General features: G+C 40.2%; 1 protein-coding gene across 9 annotated transcripts in view; it reads left to right on the top strand.

Moving 5' to 3' along the window:
* caskin1 (CASK interacting protein 1) overlaps window positions 1-18,650 on the top strand; it is an 80,899-nt gene that overhangs the window by 50,947 nt on the left and 11,302 nt on the right. For 3 of the 9 annotated variants that reach the window (XM_029437366.1, XM_029437359.1, XM_029437357.1), the window contains 10 exons: window positions 1,890-2,135; window positions 6,326-6,430; window positions 7,327-7,442; window positions 10,281-10,362; window positions 11,386-11,498; window positions 13,404-13,514; window positions 15,630-15,731; window positions 15,868-16,006; window positions 17,572-17,715; window positions 18,190-18,650. The exon at window positions 18,190-18,650 is cut by the window's right edge and continues 759 nt beyond it. In XM_029437366.1, the coding sequence (XP_029293226.1) occupies window positions 1,890-2,135; window positions 6,326-6,430; window positions 7,327-7,442; window positions 10,281-10,362; window positions 11,386-11,498; window positions 13,404-13,514; window positions 15,630-15,731; window positions 15,868-16,006; window positions 17,572-17,715; window positions 18,190-18,650 (1,619 nt within the window). The remainder of the gene's footprint in view (window positions 1-1,889; window positions 2,136-6,325; window positions 6,431-7,326; window positions 7,443-10,280; window positions 10,363-11,385; window positions 11,499-13,403; window positions 13,515-15,629; window positions 15,732-15,867; window positions 16,007-17,571; window positions 17,716-18,189) is intronic. The other 6 variants (XM_029437358.1, XM_029437364.1, XM_029437360.1 and 3 more) reach the window with 6 other exon arrangements.

Raw genomic sequence — 18,650 nt, 5'->3', positions numbered from 1 at the left:
ACTACTCAACAGGCAAGCTGACCAGATAAAGTGTCAAACTCCCAAAACTACTTTAACCTCCTTTCTCCATTTTATATCCCCATATGAGCTTTTTACATCTCTGGTGAGAGCTACAGAACACATACATCCATCCCGTCATCCCAAAGTGTCACTGCGCAGTCACTGGAGGCTCAAATGTTTTTAACTGTGTATTGGTGTCTGTCTGTCTGTAGGTCTGGTTTCTCTGTCCATCCGTCTGTCTCTCTGTAGTACTATGTCTTACTTGTCTCAGTCTGTATGCCTGTCTCTCTGTTACTGTCTGCTCCATTCCCTGTGATTACAAAAGTCATGTAGTCATCTTTTTCTGGTCATTCATCATACTTTGATCACTTGTATTTGCTGTATAGTCCATTTAAAACTTTGAAACTGCTCCAAGTCAAGGAACATGCCACTGTGGCTGCATCAGTCCTTACCTTCAGTACATTAATATAGCAGCTGTGGTTACAGTACAAAACAGCTGGAGCACTCCCAGTCAGCTTGCACAGCCATACTGACTAATTACTGCCAGGGCACAGCCCCACACACACTTGGGGCTACAGCAGCTGTTTTAGCAAGAGGTTTCATTGACTCAACTGTTTTTCATCCATTTTTTATTTTTCTTTGTTTCCTACCATTCTTCCCCGGTCAGTCTCTTCTGCTTGTACTGCACCTCTCATTTCCTTTTTCCCCTCCTCTAACAGGGATGCTACATTAACATTAAAAAAAAAAAATCTGCAATTAATTAAATTGACGTTTTATTTAATGTAGCAGCAGCCATCACAATCTGTTGGAAACTAACTACCTGCTAGATTTACTTAAAAGAATACTTCAAATGACCATTTAGATATTAATAACCCACACTGTGTTACCTTGAATTCTCGAAGAAAACTTTTTCTTATATGCATCCACGGTGAGTGAAGAGTCCGAAAAACAGACAATTCTTGTTGAATTGAAGAAAACTGCAAACTATATGAAAACATCGCTTTACAAACTTTACACAACACTGACAGTTTAAGTACACAAGGGTGCATTTGATAAATGTCGGGTGTGCCTTATGAGTGTAGCGTTGGACACAAGGGGATTTTGTGAAATGACCTTTTAACTCTGCGTTGTGTTGGAGGGAAGAATAATGCACTTCTCCTACTTTGGCGAAATCATGACCCTCCCTACTCTGCCTCTGATTGGCTAGTACTCGGTTCCTTTGTTGGTTGGGTTGGTTAGGGTGAGGGTGAGGGTTAGGGTTAGTTAATACCAGGGTAAGCCAATCAGAGGAATAGTAGAAAAAGGAAGGCCTGATGACATCATTCGGCATAATAATTAGCCATGTGCTTCTGTTTGTTGTATTTTTGCAGCAATGAGCTTTTGTTTTGGGCTGTCGGACAAGTGGGCTTTTGGTCCAATGGAACTTTTTCCCTACTATTTAGTTTGGAATAATGGGCCATCGGAACAATGGCATGGCACCATGTAGCTAATGACATGCAATAGAACATACTGACTGGACGTCATTAGTCATTTCCTGTATCACAAAATAAGACTAAAAAACATGTGAAGAGTAAAATGCAGCCGGGACTATCTCCTCTTTCACCCTCCATCACTTCTCTTTTCACCTCTCCATACACTTCATTTCAACAATGCCCACATTTCTTTGTCCACTTCTTCTTTTTGTCCTTCCGCCTTTAACATCAGCCGTGTCCTTCACCACTTTTGATTTCTTTGTTTAAGTTTGTAACCTCAGCCTTAGTTTTAATTTTTCTTTTTTCCCTTCTTTCTTACGTGTAATTCTCTGTTTTGTCGTTTGTTTGTTACGTGGCGGTGGTTCACTGTTGGCTGGTTGTGTGTGTCGGTGTGTCGTCACGCTGGGTGTTATCTAGGTTTGGCCAGCACAGTCATTTGCACTCAACAGTTTCAAAAGATACCGCTGGTTCCGCCGGCAACGGTTGCCCCTGCCAACGCGGTAGTCAACGGCAACGACACCACGTTCCATCAGATCCATATCCTGCCTCCACCGCCTCCTCCTCCACCACATTCCCATCAGCCACTGCTTCCACTTTTCACTTCCTTTGGCTATATCAAGTCGCCCGTGACAACCCCACAGGGAGACACCCCCACTGCCCCAGGTACACGCCCCCTTTTTCATTATTTGTATTATTATTATTATGATTATTATTATGACTATTATTATTAAAGCTTCAAGGGATGCTTTCCTCTGCCCTTATAAACAACTATATTTCTGATTGGTCATGTAAGATTCTGTTTGATGTTTTAAATGTTGTTCTTAGAAGGCATCCATTGAAGTTTTCTGTTATGGATCATTATTTTAAGTAATTCTATGTGTTGCTCATACTGTATAACTTTTGTTTTTCTGTTGTTGCTGTTATCATCGCCATTAATGAGAGCCCTCATCAGCTTATACTCAATGGACAAATGCGTATTTCTTGGTCAATGCACGTGTAAGACATGCATTTACACAACGTACGGCCAGAAAACAAATCCCACGAAAGTTCACTTGAATAAACACAAATATCTGATCAGCCCAAGACACATTACAGTAAGTGCAAATTGGCTATTACAGTTGTAATCCTTAAGATTCATAAAATTAAACCCCATTTGTGATACTTTTTATGGTCTATAATTACCTCTCGTAGTTGTCTTTGTTCAACCATTCTTAAGATGGATTCAAATTGCCTGCACATGCATAAGGGACTCACAGGAAACAATGCATGCACGTAATACAGCGTTACAGTTGGTAGTTTAAAGCTGAACCATAACGTTGTCCCTTTTGACCCTTAAGACCCAAGATCCTACCAGTTGCTTCATTTTAGGGCTTGTAAATGAATGTGACTTTGAGTCTCATGTAAACCTTCATTAGGCTCCATATGGCCTAGTCAACCAAAAAAAACCTAAAGCACTCGCTCTGTAATAACACATGTCTATATGATCGACAAGTAATTCCCGTCTCATGTGGGGTTGGTGACTGCTTTCCGTCAATTAAAAAATAGCTTTGTAGGAAAGCCGAAAAACAGTTGATAAAGTAATGCATATGCAGTGTTGGGTTGGGTTTTTAGGACGTGGTTGTAATACTGCTGATATTTCAGGCCATTGTCACTCCCAAGTTGTCAAATGCGGCAACTTGGTAAGTGAGACTACGCCTGGTGTTCGTGTCCCATTGGAAATCAAAAGTCAACATTGACTTATTTGTACTTATGTACTCAAGTGAGGTTACGTAACGCACTTAACTTACGGCGTGTACATGACGTACTTAACTACGTAACAAACATACTTATTTTAACCCAAACCACAATCTTTTCTTAAATCTAACCAATTCGTTTTGTTGTATAAACCTAACCAAATAGTTTCCTGTGGACACAGAAGTTTACTTTGAAAAGACAGCGTCTGACTGTAGTGAGCGGAAACTCACATTTGAAATGGGACACGTGCAAAACTTACACTAGAGGAGTAGGCTACGTAGAGCATCTTGGTTAGAAGCGTGGGGACACTGACCAAGATGCCGTACTTGATGAGTTGGAAGTGTTTGACATTTCGATCCAATTATTTTGCTAGTGATGAACAATAAATGTCGGGTGGGAGGAAAATCTCACCACAGATCTGTGTTCACCTGATTTAGTTTGTGCTTCACTTAAATGTATTGCCTTTTCTTTTTGCAGTTTTCATTTTGCTTTTTTCCTTCCTCTTCGTTCTTTCCTCTTTTCCCGTATATTACCAGTAACCCAAACACCAACACAATCCTGCTCGTGTCTTCAACACAGTCATCACACACAACCCTTTCCTGACCAGACTGTGTGTACAAGTGTGTTTTTTTGTTTTGTCCTGCCTCGTCCTGTGTGTTATTGTCACGTTTGATCATTTTAATACCACTTACCCACATTGCACTTATACCCTCAATGTGTGTGAGTGTGTGTGTGGTGGTGGTGAAGGGTGGGAATATTTAAATAAAAATAGAGCATCTATACCAGGCCTTGGAGGAGTTAAAAGTTCTTATTTTGCTGAAACACAATTTAATTCAATAATTTTAAACAACACCAACTAGTCTCAGCAAAATCGTTGTTATTCTTTCTGGAAACATTAGAGCTATAGTTGGACATATTGCCTCAAAAGGAACATTAACAGGTGATATTTTCCATCTAGCTAAGAAATCCACAAGGTATTAAAGATACATGCAGAAATGATGTATTACATGCAAAGATTTGCAAATGACAAAATGTAAAATGTCAAGTGTTATGTAAGAGACCCAAATACATTGTTAGAAAATGTCACCTAGGATGTTTTGCAGCTAAAGTATTCATTGACTGTAAGCTCTTTGCTATGTGAATGGGAGCCTTCACTGGACACCATTTTGTTTCCTCCAGGAGAATAAACTCCTTTAGCTGTCAAACAGTAAATCCAAAAATGTGAATGCAGCACAATAGAGAAACATAATGCCTTTATTAATAACTACATTGGTCAGAGCTCACATTGGTTGTAAACCTTTTATTTATAACTCACAAATGATTCAAATCGAAGGCTGTTGGAAGTTTGTGTGAGGTCACTTGGAGGGATGCAAAATGGCCACAAGAAGGAGCTGCGGCATTACATGAAAGCAAATGGAAATATTTATTCTGTGTGTTTCTCTGGAGCACTGTTGGTCACACATACAAACCATTTATAAACCATTATTAATATGGCTATAATGGTTTATGACACTCTCCGAATGCACTACAGCAGCCCCATTCTGACAAGGCTTACATATATAATCACACATATATGGATGTATTATATATGTATGTGTATGTACATTATGGCATATATGTGTATATCCCCACAGATATTCATGTTATGGATTTATTTATGTACTATGGGTATATAAATGTTTTCATATATCTATATATATATATGCTGTATTTTTTCTGTGTATGTTTGTGTGTGTGCGTGTGATGTGAGTATGAAAGTGTGGTGTGTAAGTGAGTGTGAAACTTATATATCCTTAAAAAAAAAAAAAAAACTCCCGTATGCGCCTTTATCCCATCACCCTGCTCTCCTACTGGCCCCTCTGTAACTTTTGTGGTTTTTGCCGATAAATTTGGAATTTATTTAATTAAAGCCACTTTACCCATCTTTGTCTAAAAGTATCATCACAGCAGCTGAAATCTGCAAAAGTCATTTGCATGTCAGTCGTTAGTGAAATGAGGTAGTTTGCTAAATGTAAATTATGCTCTTGTCATAGTATGAAATTCAGTATTAGGGAAAGATAAGGGCTTGTTTTTACCCTATATTATTATTTATATGAACAAGGGATCAAATGACTACGTGTAATGTAAGATGGGTCTCACACACCCTCAGCTCTATGGAGCTATTTAACGTCTTTTAGCTAACTGCTTTGGCTTTACGACCCACTTTACTGAGCACCGAACCCCCTGTTTTAATGTTATCAGGCATTATCAATTGTTATCAATACCATTGTGATGCTTCAGACGGGGCAAAATACCCAAACTGCAACTAAAGGCATGTTGTAAATGTGAAACATTTGTAGTTTTAAACACGTGGTTAACGTTGTGAATTGAAACAAAACAACTTGTTTAGGTTTAGGCAACAAAAAGATTCTACATTTAGGGGGAAAAAAGTGTATGTAGGTATTTAAAATAAGTCCACATGTTGAGTTTTGGTTTCACACAGGACATGAACAGCGGTCTGCTGGGAGTCGAAGTCCTGTGTTTATTTGTTGCTCTTTATACTACCTTGCCTAAATATATAATTACTACTGACACTAAAGGTTGGCGTTGTCGTCTTGTATTCGTATCGGCGATTAACCATGTGAATAGATGATAACAGCCTTCTGAACCCACTAACAGGTGTAGCAGGCCCCCTCTAACCATATCTATGAAGCTGATAATCACTGATAACACCAACTCAGTCGGCTGATAACATTCAAGATCAAACAGCAGACAGACAAAGTTAGCGACTAGCATTTTTGCAGCTAAAGAGTTAAATATTTTTTCTCATGAGATGGTGGTGACAAAAACAGAGCTAAAAGGAGAGAGAATATTGGACTTATGTTCACCAGGTGGGCAGAAACACGACTGCAAATTAATGCTAATGTTGCAAAAGTGTGAATAGGCAACTGTTTGACTAAACGTTAGCCATAATCATTTATTAATGTTGTATGTTCAGTTTGATCCGCTGACTCAAAATTGACAAAAACATTAATTGTTGCTGCTATAAATAATTTAATAATTGATAGCTAAAGAATAGCAATGCTTCTTAGGCCAGTTTAGGGTCGGTTAGCGGCTAACAGTGGTGTTCTGTGTTAAAGGTTGTCGCGGCTCAGAGGCAAGTCCTCACAGCTCTCCCACCACATCCAGCGGGCCCCATGGAGGCTCCAACGAAGAGATCTGGGTACTGCGCAAGCCCGTGGCAGGTAACTAAGCCGCGCTGCGCTGAGCCCTCAACCCTTGATACCTTAAACTCTGACCAGGGGTCAAACAGTATCTGACGTCCGTTCAGAAAAAGGCTTTTCTGCCCGGCACTGCTTTGCAAGTGTCTATCTATGGTGTTGCAAATGACCCCAAGAGCAGAACCCATATATCAATCCATCCATTTCTTTGAGTTTAACAATGATGTTGATTGAAGGCTTTCAGATACTGTTTGACTTGCTCCTGACAGTCCCCCATGTCCTGCTTATCCCTCCATCTGAAGCTTAGCTGGAGTCAGTGGTCTTATGTGTAGGACTGCAGCCATCTGCATCGGTCTACAGTCTGTGTGTCTTTCCAACTGGATGTATGGATATGTTTTCGTGTGAGAGGGGGAAAATAGCGTAGGAAAGAGAGAGAGGAAGAGTGCGAAAAAAGATGTGGGTGTGTGTGTGTGAAAGCAAAAATTGTGTCTTGTTTACTCCACTTCTATGTTTCTTGCTCAGTCGTCCGTCACAATGTCCGTCCGTCTGTCCGTCCTGTCCATCCAACCATCCAACCACATGCTGCCCAGTGCATTTCAATGGAGAGTCACACCTGTTACCACGTTGCTTTGGATATCAGCTAAACCACTCAATGTGTGTGTGTGTGTGTGTGTGTGTGTGCGTGTGCGTGTGTTTGTGTGTGTGTGTGTGTGTGTGTGTGCGTATGTGTGTGTGTGTGTGTGTGTGTGTGTGACTGTATGCATCCATCTGTTTGTTGCATGTGTGTATGCTCAAAATCTATACATATTGTTTGGGTGGTTGCATGCGTGTGTGAATGCATGTGCGTCTTTTTGTGTGTGTGTGTGTGTGTGTGTGTGTGCGCGCGTGTGTGTACGTGCGTGTGTGTGTGTGTGTTGCAGGTGGAGATCGCAGCAGTGTCGGTAGTTCTGGCAGTGTGACCAGTGTGAGGTCGTCGGGCAGCGGTCAGAGTGCCGGCAGCACACACATCCTCAATCCACAGGCTGAGGGGGTTAAGGTACGACACACACACACATGCACACTATACCTGCAGCCACACAAACAAATGTGTGTATAGGCACTGCGTTGTTTTATTCGTTCATTTATGTATCGCTTAGTTCCTAAACAAATGTTTTATCTGTGAAACAGATTAAGAAAAAAAGCTTTACCAGGATCATTTTCTAAGTTACTCTTCTTCTGTTTTGGTCACAATCATTTTAGTGTTTGTTGTTGTAATACTCATTTCAGGCCACAAGAGGCTGAAGTGCACCATTACCCCATGTTCTATACAGCACTAAAAGCATTCATAACATTTATTCTAGCCATAAGAAAGACATGTCAGTAAATGTTACATAGCTTGCTAACACACCTTGTGTTTAGTACATACCAATGATCCTGGTGGCAAAACGTGTTCTGGAAGCACAAACATACAGACAAGAGACAAACTAAAGGGAAAACAAATGCAGCTTCCTCCACAGAGTGTATTATATGCTTTACCCTCTACAGTCACCATGTCTCATAGTACAGACTTGGAGAATCTATACCAAGGAGCACTCACCCTACACTTTAACATACTTTTACAGATATACGTGTATAACCACGGAGACATTGTACTGCATGTGTTCTTGTCTGAAGCTGTCTCTCAAGCTGTCTCTCAAGGTGGTTATTTACTCATAAAAACAGCCAGCTGTATATCTCATACATGTTCAGCAAGCGTCCTGTTAAGAAACTGCAAGTGAGACACTTCTTAAACCAACTGAAACATCCACACAGCACAATTATACCCGATTGCATCCCAGACTGACTGCTAGCATCTGTCTTCTCTGCATCTCACTCCATTCACTCCTCATCAGTGCCAGTCGTATTATTGCTGCAGTGCTCGTACTGGAAGCTTCAGAACTGAGGTTTAAATGTGATTAATGTAGCAATTTTCAGCCTACACACATATTTCTTCCCCATACAGATCAATCTTATCTGAGATGATTAGTTTTAGACTTTGCATTTTTTGTTTCTCAATGAGAAGGGTAAGGGTATATAAAGGTATAAGGGTATATAAAGGTATATAAATGTATAAGGGTATTTAAAGGTATAAGGGTATATAAAGGTATATAAAGGTATAAGGGTATATAAAGGTATAAGGGTATTTAAAGGTATAAGGGTATATAAGGGTATATAAAGGTATATAAGGTATAAGGGTATAAGGTATAAGGGTATATAAAGGTATATAAAGAGTATAAGGGTATATAAAGGTATAAGGGTATATAAAGGTTATAAAAGGTATAGTATAAAGGTATATAAAGGTATATAAAGGTATAAGGGTATTTAAAGGTATAAGGGTATATAAGGGTATATAAAGGTATATAAAGGTATAAGGGTATATAAAGGTATAAGGGTATATAAAGGTATATAAAGGTATAAGGGTATATAAAGGTATAAGGGTATTTAAAGGTATAAGGGTATATAAAGGTATATAAAGGTATAAGGGTATATAAAGGTATAAGGGTATTTAAAGGTATAAGGGTATATAAAGGTATATAAAGATATAAGGGTACATAAAGGTATATAAAGATATAAAGGTATATAAAGGTATATAAAGGTATAAGGGTATATAAAGGTATAATGGTATATAAAGGTATATAAAGGTATAAGGGTATATAAAGGTATAAGGGTATATAAAGGTATAAGGGTATATAAAGGTATAATGGTATATAAAGGTATATAAAGGTATAAGGGTATATAAAGGTATAAGGGTATATAAAGGTATAAGGGTATATTCTTGTGTAAAGGTATCTGTTCCCGGAGGGTAATCCATTGGAAATTATGACAAGGAAGTGAAGTTTGCTAGACATGTAGCCTGAAGCACTAGATATCATGATAGATTATGATTTCTAGGATTACAATTTTATTAATCATTTGATATGTTAAAGGTACTATGAGTGTGATTTTCCTTAAAAAACAATGTATAGATTTATACAAAAAAATCATCACTTATGACCCACTAGAAGTATATGGAGGTGTCGGTGTCTGCAGAGAACCTCCTGTCCTCTGCCTGGATTAAGTTCAATAGATTTATCACAAAATTAAAACGTATTAAGTACGCAAACCTGCTGCTCCCGTTCCCCTGCTCACACTCAGGTCACTTTCAATACAAATGGTTCAAGAAAAGCTTTGGAAATGAAATGAAATTCTATTCACCATTATCTTATAATTGGCACTTGTCACGGCTGTTGAGTTACATGATCTTGCTTTAAAGGAGCAACATATCTTTAAATAAATCGTTAAAGCTGCACAAATCAATACTTTTGCATTTAAAATGGATCAAAAGTCTGTGGGTAAAATAAAAATGGTCACTTGTAGTGACAAACCTATGCTACAGAGAATTAGCACCCATCTCTGCAGTTCCTCTCAGCTCTATGGAGCATTTTAGCTTTATTATTTTCATTTTTTACGCCCGTAAATGTTTTGATTCACTCTCACCGCTCTTACCAACCCAGCAACAGGCAGCTATTTTCAGTGATGAACCTCCTGTTAAGTACCCACTATACACTAGCTGCACAGCACTAAACATCAGACAGACAAAGTTAGTGACTAGCTGAACATAGTGGAGTATTTAGCAGCAAGAGTCACATATTATAAGTACAAAATAAAAAGTGACCCCTGTGCATGCTCGTCGACGTGCAGCCTGGAGAAGCAATTCCAGCTTAACATATCAGCTCCAACAACTATAATATGTTGTGTTGACAGCTTGTTTCACTGCACACGAGTGGTCAAAAAAATAAATGATTGCTGCTTTAATGCAACAAAGTGTAAGTTGCTACATGCTCATGTGGATGCGTTTGTGTTTGTGTATTTGTAGCTTCTAGCCACAGTCTTGTCCCAGTCTGCCAAAGCCAAGGAGCATCTACTGGAGCAGTCCAAGTCTGTGGACCATCCTGCAGGTAGGACAGGGGGGGGTCCTTCTTCCACTCTGTGAGGGAAAATCTTAATAAGCAATAAGTAGAGTACTGGAAAGAAGCTGATGGAGACCAACGTGATGTCTTACGCTGAAGGTTTATTAGATCTTGTACGATGAGAACAGATAATGAAGTGAATACAGAGATGCAGTCACATTGTATGTCACCATCAATTCTGCCGACCAGCCGCTCTCCCTCGATATTTATCCTAAACTAGGCATTGCATAAATTGTTTACCTAAAGCTGGATTGCCTACATGGCCCAGCATCTCCCTGACCTCCCAGTCTGAACACTCTGGACCCATCTTAACTCTTATCTAGCGGTGGGCCGTCAGCTCCCGGAGACTGAAAGATGAGCAATCTGTTTTGGAGAGATGTCCTGATCAAAAGACACTCAAGACGTTAGTGTTTAACCTCAGGTCTACTTTAATATCCTCTAACATGAGAGGGATAGTCTAGGGTCAAACTATGTATCGAGTCCGAGGTTTGAATATATTTTAGTATATGTATATACTAATAGATAGGAATTAGTCCAAAAACTCTGTGTTCACTGTAATGAGTTCACTTACAGTGAGGCTTTAGATAAAACTCTTCATCACATGCATTTACAGTACTTGCAAGTATTATAAAACTGGGGAGAACGAGGGGGAGAAAAAGATTAAAACCAGGGAGAAAGAGAGTCGTGTCATAAACCACTGGTCTTTTGAAAAATGTCACTATATGACACATCCACACATTTATACACACACAGATCTTGGCTGGTTTAACAGACAGATGGCCAAGGCAGGGGATGTAGGAGGAAGTGTAGCAGGGTGCGATTGGTTAAGAAGGTTTGCTATATCTTGGAAAGCAGGAATGTGATTGGTTCCTTATTAAAGCAATGAGGCAGCAATCAGTTAGATGGAGAAGGTTAAAGGTCACGTTTGAAGTCAACTCTTATCTGTGGACCCATCAGACGTTTACAGTGACAGGGCGACAGCTTGACACTGGCCAATGGTGTTTCTCTCAGCAGGCTCCGCCAGCTCCTCTCGGACATCGAGCCAATCGGGCTGTCCACTCCACGAAGCGCCGCCTTACGACGCCACGGCAACCAGGAAGGGGGAGGGGCAAGGCGAGGGGAAGGTAGGACAGTCCCAAAGTCCCACAGATTCAGTCATCTCTCCCTCTTTCATACAAGACAATCACCACCATCAACATCTTAACTACAGCATGATGAGAATGTAGCTCAGTCACCACAACCACAACCTTCTCACACATAACATATATTTATACACACACACACACACACACACACACACACATCAAGATGTCCCAGCGGTTTCTCTCGCAACTTGCCTCGTCCGTGCTGCGAGTGTTCGGATGCAGCCATGACACGGTGAGTGCGTGAATGGAAGATCTCCGGATTGATCTTGTATGGAACTGTGAACGAGAAATCTTGTGTGTGTGAGAGACAATCCTGTCCTTCTCTTGTTTATCTGCTACCTGCTATCCATCGTTTTTCACTCCTTTTAGTTGCAGCTTCTCCTCTTCCATTGCGGTATTTTTCTTCTTTTGCAGAGATAAACGTCTCTCAATTGATGTTTGGTAGGTGCGCCTCAGGCTAGCATAATATGTGTGTGTGTGTGTGTGTGTGTGTGTGTGTGTGTGTGTGTGTGTGTGTGTGTGTGTGTGTGTGTGTGTGCTGGCAGGTGCCCAGCAGCGTGTGTGTTGTGGGTGGACTAGCTCAGCACAAGAAGTGTGAAATCTGAGCTGCTGGCACCATGTACAGTAAGATGTTATTTACTGTAGAGTGTGTGTGTGTGTTTCTGTACATGTGTATGTGTGCGGGTCAACATTTAGGTTCACGTCTCATTGTATAATAATTTCAAGCATGATAAACCAATGAGCATATTTAAATAACAGGTGGTTGGGGTGGCTGTGTGTGCATCGTTTGCCTACAGTGTGTGTGTGTGTGTGTGTGTGTGTGTGTGTGTGTGTGTGTGTGTGTGTGTGTGTGTGTGTGTGTGTGGGCTGCCATGTAAGCCATGTTCTCATGGCCATCTGTTAGCGAGAGTCCTGATTCCTCAGCATTCCTCAGCAATGCTTCCCTCGGTTGGGTAAAGAGATGGGAGAGAAAACCAATCAGCTTTCAGGGACTGTGCGGAGGAGGAGGAGGGTCATGGGGAAGGATGAAGAAGTGAAGAAGAGTCCAGCAGAATGGAGAAAGACAGAAAGGATGTGGGACTTTAAAGTGAAGCAGAGTGCAGTAGTTTTAGAGTTACACTCGGTCGCCCATCAGCTGCAGGTGCCGACATTCTAACATTATCATTAGACAACAACCAGTCTGAAAAAACAAGCCCTCCAGCCCATACGACCACATAGGTTGTTCGTTCTTTTATATTTCAAACACAGCTACAACAAAGTTCCAACATTCAGCTACATTTTTAGAAATGAACAGCTGAGCTTTTGTTGTTGTCTCAGCTGGCTCCACATTTTTTGGACCAACATCTAGTGAACAGGAAATACAGGAAATACAGGTGTGAGGATATTTGAGGAAAGAGATTTCTTGTGAGGAAGTGTGTGATTATGAGTGTGTGTGCTTTTTAGAGTTGTCACGACAATACAGCATGTTCTGGCCTCTTCTCTTTTTGAGAAAAAATAAACAACATAAATTACATTTTGTCTTTACGTTGTAGCTGTAAAGTGTCAAATGCAGATGAAGCTGCTGGTGCTACTCTACAACATTTAAGAAACTATAGGCAGAGCCTTTCTCCCTCCTAACTTTAGCCTGGTTTTCACTACAGGGCCAAGCAGGGCTAAACCAGGGTCAATTCATTGATACTATCAGCATCATTATAATAATCCATAAATGTATAATAATGTGTCTTCGTGTGATATTAGTAAATCTTTACTGGTGAACAGTTCCTTGCTACAGTATCTACATTGTGGCCCCTGTTTGGCCCTCCCTGGCCCTGCTGCGAAAAAAAGGCTGTTGAAGAAGCAGACACGGAGCCAATGACAGCATGCCCCCTGTCTTCTCTCCCGTAGAGCTCAGAGGCCGTTGTCCAATGGCTGAGCGACTTTCAGCTGCAGGTCTACGCTCCAAACTTCCTGGGCGCTGGGTATGACTTGCCCACCATTAGCGGAATGACCCCGGAGGTAAGGCAACTGAACCCTGACCCCCAGAGGCCCACCTCCAAGGACCACAATGGAAACAAGTCTGCACAACTTTGATTTGTGCTGTCCTTGATGTTTTCAAGATGCATGTTTCCCATTTCCTTTAAAAATTCTTTAAGAGCACTGTTAAACCACTCAACTAAAGTGATCTCAGCTATCCTTTCCCCGCCTCCTGCCAAACCACTTCTCACACTTGACCTGGTCTCTCTGTGACCCCCGATAAAAAAAAATAAAACATTACAATTTAAATTAGATTCAACATGTGAATGAAGTATCTCAAAATATTTAAAAGGCTGAGTAGATTAATTTTGAAAAACCTTTTCACTGTCTTCGAATTAGAAAATCGATACCACTCTCCCGATATCGATCCTCTCATCTTACTCTCAGCAAGAAAGCAAATAAGTGTATTTTCCAAAACTATTCCTTTAAAAATGGTACGTTTCCAGTAATCTCAGTCTGCGACCCCCAAAATCCTACTATTTTAAATTGCATAATATATGAAAGCAATACAAACGTAATATTAAAATGTACATCTTAGGTGGTTTAAAGTATTCAAAGCACACTTTATTAATCACTGAATTAAAAATGTTCCGATAATGAGAAAAGGTAACTCGTAATTCCAATTCACTAAGTAACAAAGTTTTATGGTTCACCAGCCGGCACATGCAGTGTACAGTTGAGTCTCATGGCTCTCACCAACCCCATAATATAAGATTTTAAATAGACATGTGATAGTATGCTATCTGCCTGACAAGAAACATAGTCTTAATCTCTGCCATGAAAGTGACTTGTGCCACACACATCAGGGTTATCTCAGGTGAGGCTTGAGACTTCAAATATTTAACAGTAAACCTTTTATGAACTTGGGGTGTGGAGTTTGAAAGACGTGGACCTTTACCAAAAACGCTTTTGAGTTGCATTATGGGAAATGTGGGATCCATTGCTTTTAAAGCCTAACCCATACCAGGGACTGAAGGCCAGGACATCTCGGCCTCTGCTGCTTTGATTTGGACAATTATTGTTTTAAACCCGCAACTCAATGAACAAGCAATACTAAATCGCTTGGAGTACCCCTTTTAACTAAATATTTAGAAGAATAAATGTTCACATTGTTGTATTGTATAAGCCCAGTGATACTCTTTTAAAACAAAAAATACATTCTGTACTAGTCCGAATTAAAGATCTTAGAAGAGCTTAGAATTAAAACAAGCTTAATATATCCACACAGCCTTTTGACCCTCCGTCACCTTCAACACTGCTGCTGCCTGTTCTCAGGAAGTGGACCGATGCTCTCTGCCAAGCTCACCTACATACAAATAATTTAAAGCATACATCAATTATTTGCATACATACTTACACTCCAGGGCTGTGCATGCTGAATGGTTCAGAGCTGAGCTGACTTTAAAAGGGTTTTGTTATTAGAGATATGTCGTAGTATTCTGGCCTGTTCTGCTGTGTGTTCGGGTCGCATCTGCATATCATTTATGAGTTGTGTGTGTGTGTGTGGGAGTGTTGTGATTGTCCATGTATATTTGTAAAAGTGTGTTCTCGTGTGTCCACCACAAAAATACACAGAAACAAAAGTAAACAGACAATGACAGGATGATGTATTTGTTCATTAATTACAGTTGCAAATAAATCTGCTCACGATCATTTTTAATACACTTATTTCATATTCATCAGCCTGTTTACTAATCCCAGATGTTATGAGTATAAAGTGCTGAATTCAAAGGATATTATGGGGAACCAAGCGGATTCTTTCTAGATGCTTCCTTTTCACTGCAGACATCTGCTTTTGCTTTCCTTGCTTTTCTTATGATTTTGAGACACTTTACATCGCTGCTCTATTTTCAACTGGCAGAGGCTTTCATCAGATGTCACGCTGTCACTTGTTTCTTTGTGTTGCAAGTTTTCCTCTATGTGTGTGTGTGTGTGTGTGTGTGTGTGTGTGTGTGTGTGTGTGTGTGTGTGTGTGTGTGTGTGTGTGTGTGTGGGAGAGACTGCTGGAGTCTTAGGGAGATTTTAAATCACTGTGTGGAGGAAAAACCTGAACATGCCATGACTGTACCTTACTTATGTGTTTGTTTGTTTGTGTAGGATCTGACAGCTATTGGAATAACTAAACCCGGTCACAGAAAGAAGATGACATCAGAGATTAATAAACTAAGTGTCACTGAGTGGCTGCCTGAACACAAACCTGTGAGTACAATCCAAAACACACACCGACACTATAGTTCAGTGACCAAGTTAGACGCTACGCCTGTTTTCAAAGGCAAGCTTCTAGCGGTGTCATCGGCTGGCCTGGTGAGCTGTCAAGTTTCTGGTGTTTCTATAGGCCAATCTGGGAGAGTGGCTGTCTGCTATTGGTCTTAGCCAGTACCACCAGGTGTTGGTGCAGAACGGTTACGAGAATATCGAGTTCATCACTGACATCACCTGGGAGGACCTGCAGGAAATAGGCATCATCAAACTGGGTAAGACATACAGATATTCAATACATGCTTTACATCTGAACATATGGCCAACTAGATTCAGCCCCATGGACAGCAGTTTATGCTAAATATTTGCAAGCTTCCCGAGCCCAGGGTTAGCTATATGGCAAACATTATATGTGCTTAATTTTATAAAGAGACCGCTACCAGGTAACACATTAAAAGATGAAATGTGTTCAAAATAGTTCTAGTGTGTTGTATATGGAGCCCGGATACTGACCAAATGTAAACGAAAAAAGGTTATCGGACTAAAAATGTAACTGAATAAAGGTTTATACTTTTCTTTTAACCTGCAGTAACAAGTGAAAACACATTCTGGTGAAACATGTTCTTAGTCTGGATTGTTTTTCTCTCCTGTGTTTGTGGCATAAAAACAAGTTAAAACTGGTTTTGCCAGGATAATTCTTTTGTTTGTTGTTGTAATACTCATTTTGGCCACAAGAGGCTGAAGTGCACCACTACCCCATGTTCTATATTATGTTAGCTAGTTATTTAACATTACCATAATTTCTTTCTTTTTTCTAAGACACAATATATGTACCTTGTGTTTAGAGAGCATGGAGAAATTATAACTCAGCTGGAAAACATGAATGCTCTTAGTCCTATTTAGAACATGGATAGTTCAGCCTACTGTGGCCACAATGAGTTTTACAACAACTAAGATGACAATGCTTTTTTTTTTATTCCACCTGCCAAGACTTTTTTTCCCAACCTGTTTCTTAGATTTAATAAAAAGAGAATTTAGAAAGATTATCCTGGCAAAACCTTTTGTTCACCTTTTCTTAAACAAAGGAGAGAAAACTACTTAGATCAGATTTAGAAAATGGATCACCAGAAAAAAACATTCTCAGCTGCCTCTCTTCTGTACAAGATGTATGCTCTTAAAGATGAAGATAATGTTATGAAGAAAGACGCATGGTGTCTGTGAATGTGTTAGCTTTCTGGCTAAAATGCTTTAGCTACTGTTACAGTTTATATAGTGATGCTACAAAAGTAGCAGTGTGCAGTGCAGTGTATACTGTAGATGACATTACATACACTGGCATGTTTAGTCTTATGACAAACGTTTGTTTCAGCTTTGTTAAGCTACTAGCCACACAGTCATCTCGACTGCTAATTGTGAAAACGGAAATATTATGTGGGGAAAATAGGGAATAAATAAATAATTAAATGTGTGCCAAGAAAAAACATTAGAAAATGAAGGTGAAAACAGAACCAGTAAAAGATAAATAGAAGAGTAAAATGTATCACATTTTAATTACATTTGTACACTCACATCATTATTTTACTTACAATATCATTATTGATATATTAATTACATTTATGACTTGTTTGATGACCTTTTACCATATTTTGCTTCAGGGCTTCATAGTTGCAACCCATGTTCTAATTCTAAATAGTGGGAAGATCTACATATATAATGATAATAATGTAATAGAGTTATAGAAAATGTCATTTATTTTGATAACAAATGATATTTAAAGTCAATTTATAGAAGTTATCTTCATTAAATAAGAACTGTAATTCCAATCTTTCCATCTTTTTAGGCCACCAGAAGAAGCTGATGCTGGCGGTGAAGCGACTGGCTGAATTGCAGCGCGGCTCAGATGGGTGGGGCTCCCTCAGAAAGAAGCCCCCGCCCATCACACAGCAGCAGGAAGTCATGTCAATAGACAGTCCGCCTCCAGACGGTGAGCTAACAGATGCTTATCTGATAATGATGATAAAGGAATACTTATTAACCCCCAAATGATCCTTTATTTTTCTCGCATGCCTCAGATTTTTTACGCGGAAGTGTTTATAAAAAATTGTGTTTTAGCAAAAATAGAAGTGTTGCATGTGCATGGGAAGTAGTGAGCATACGACAGCCACCATTTACTTCTGGTGTAAATGGTCTTTTCTCTGTTTTTGATTCTTCGTTCAACTTGGAGGCATGCGAGAAAATATATGTTTTCTTCCAGAATTTAAGGTAACGCTGGGTGAGTAATTGATATACAAATGATCATTTTGGGGGTGAAGTATTCCTTTAATAAGATTCAATTTGGAGTGCATGCATGCCTTATCTCAAAGGTCAAACTGTTTATTATTTCTGTAACAGTACAGTTATGACCTGTCTTTTTAAGATTAATATTATTATTAATCTAATTATTAATTTTTTATTTTAGAGGTTATGTCTCCAAAGATGAGCACTTTCCAGGACAGCGAGTTGAGCACCGAGCTGCAGAGTGCCATAACCCAGCCAGGTCAAGAGGTCAAAGCTCAGAGAACACGCAGCAAAGACCACGATGAGGTGATGACAGGAGGAGGTGGAGGAGGAGGAGGAGGAGGAGGTGGTGCTGGGCTACCACCTAAGAAGGAGGCGCGGACTATGAGGCAGCAGAGCAGCCAGGGAAGCACCACCTCTCACAGAGGCAGTGTCTCCTCTCAAGGCAAACACCGTCACTCCCACTCCCACTCCCAGCCTGCGCCTCCCTACACACCCCCTCACACCCCTACTAAGGCCAGAACCTCATCTTCCTCTTCCACCTCCTCCGTCCAGAGCACAGTTTCCCCGCAGGCCAAACACAAGCCGTCCCCCCAGTTCATCCAGGGGGAGAGACCTCAGTCTCCGCGTTCCCACCCCCCT

Source organism: Cottoperca gobio, chromosome 8 (genome assembly GCF_900634415.1).
Source record: "Cottoperca gobio chromosome 8, fCotGob3.1, whole genome shotgun sequence".
Classification (NCBI taxonomy): Eukaryota; Metazoa; Chordata; class Actinopteri; order Perciformes; family Bovichtidae; genus Cottoperca; species Cottoperca gobio.
This window is presented reverse-complemented; position numbering and strand designations above follow the sequence as displayed.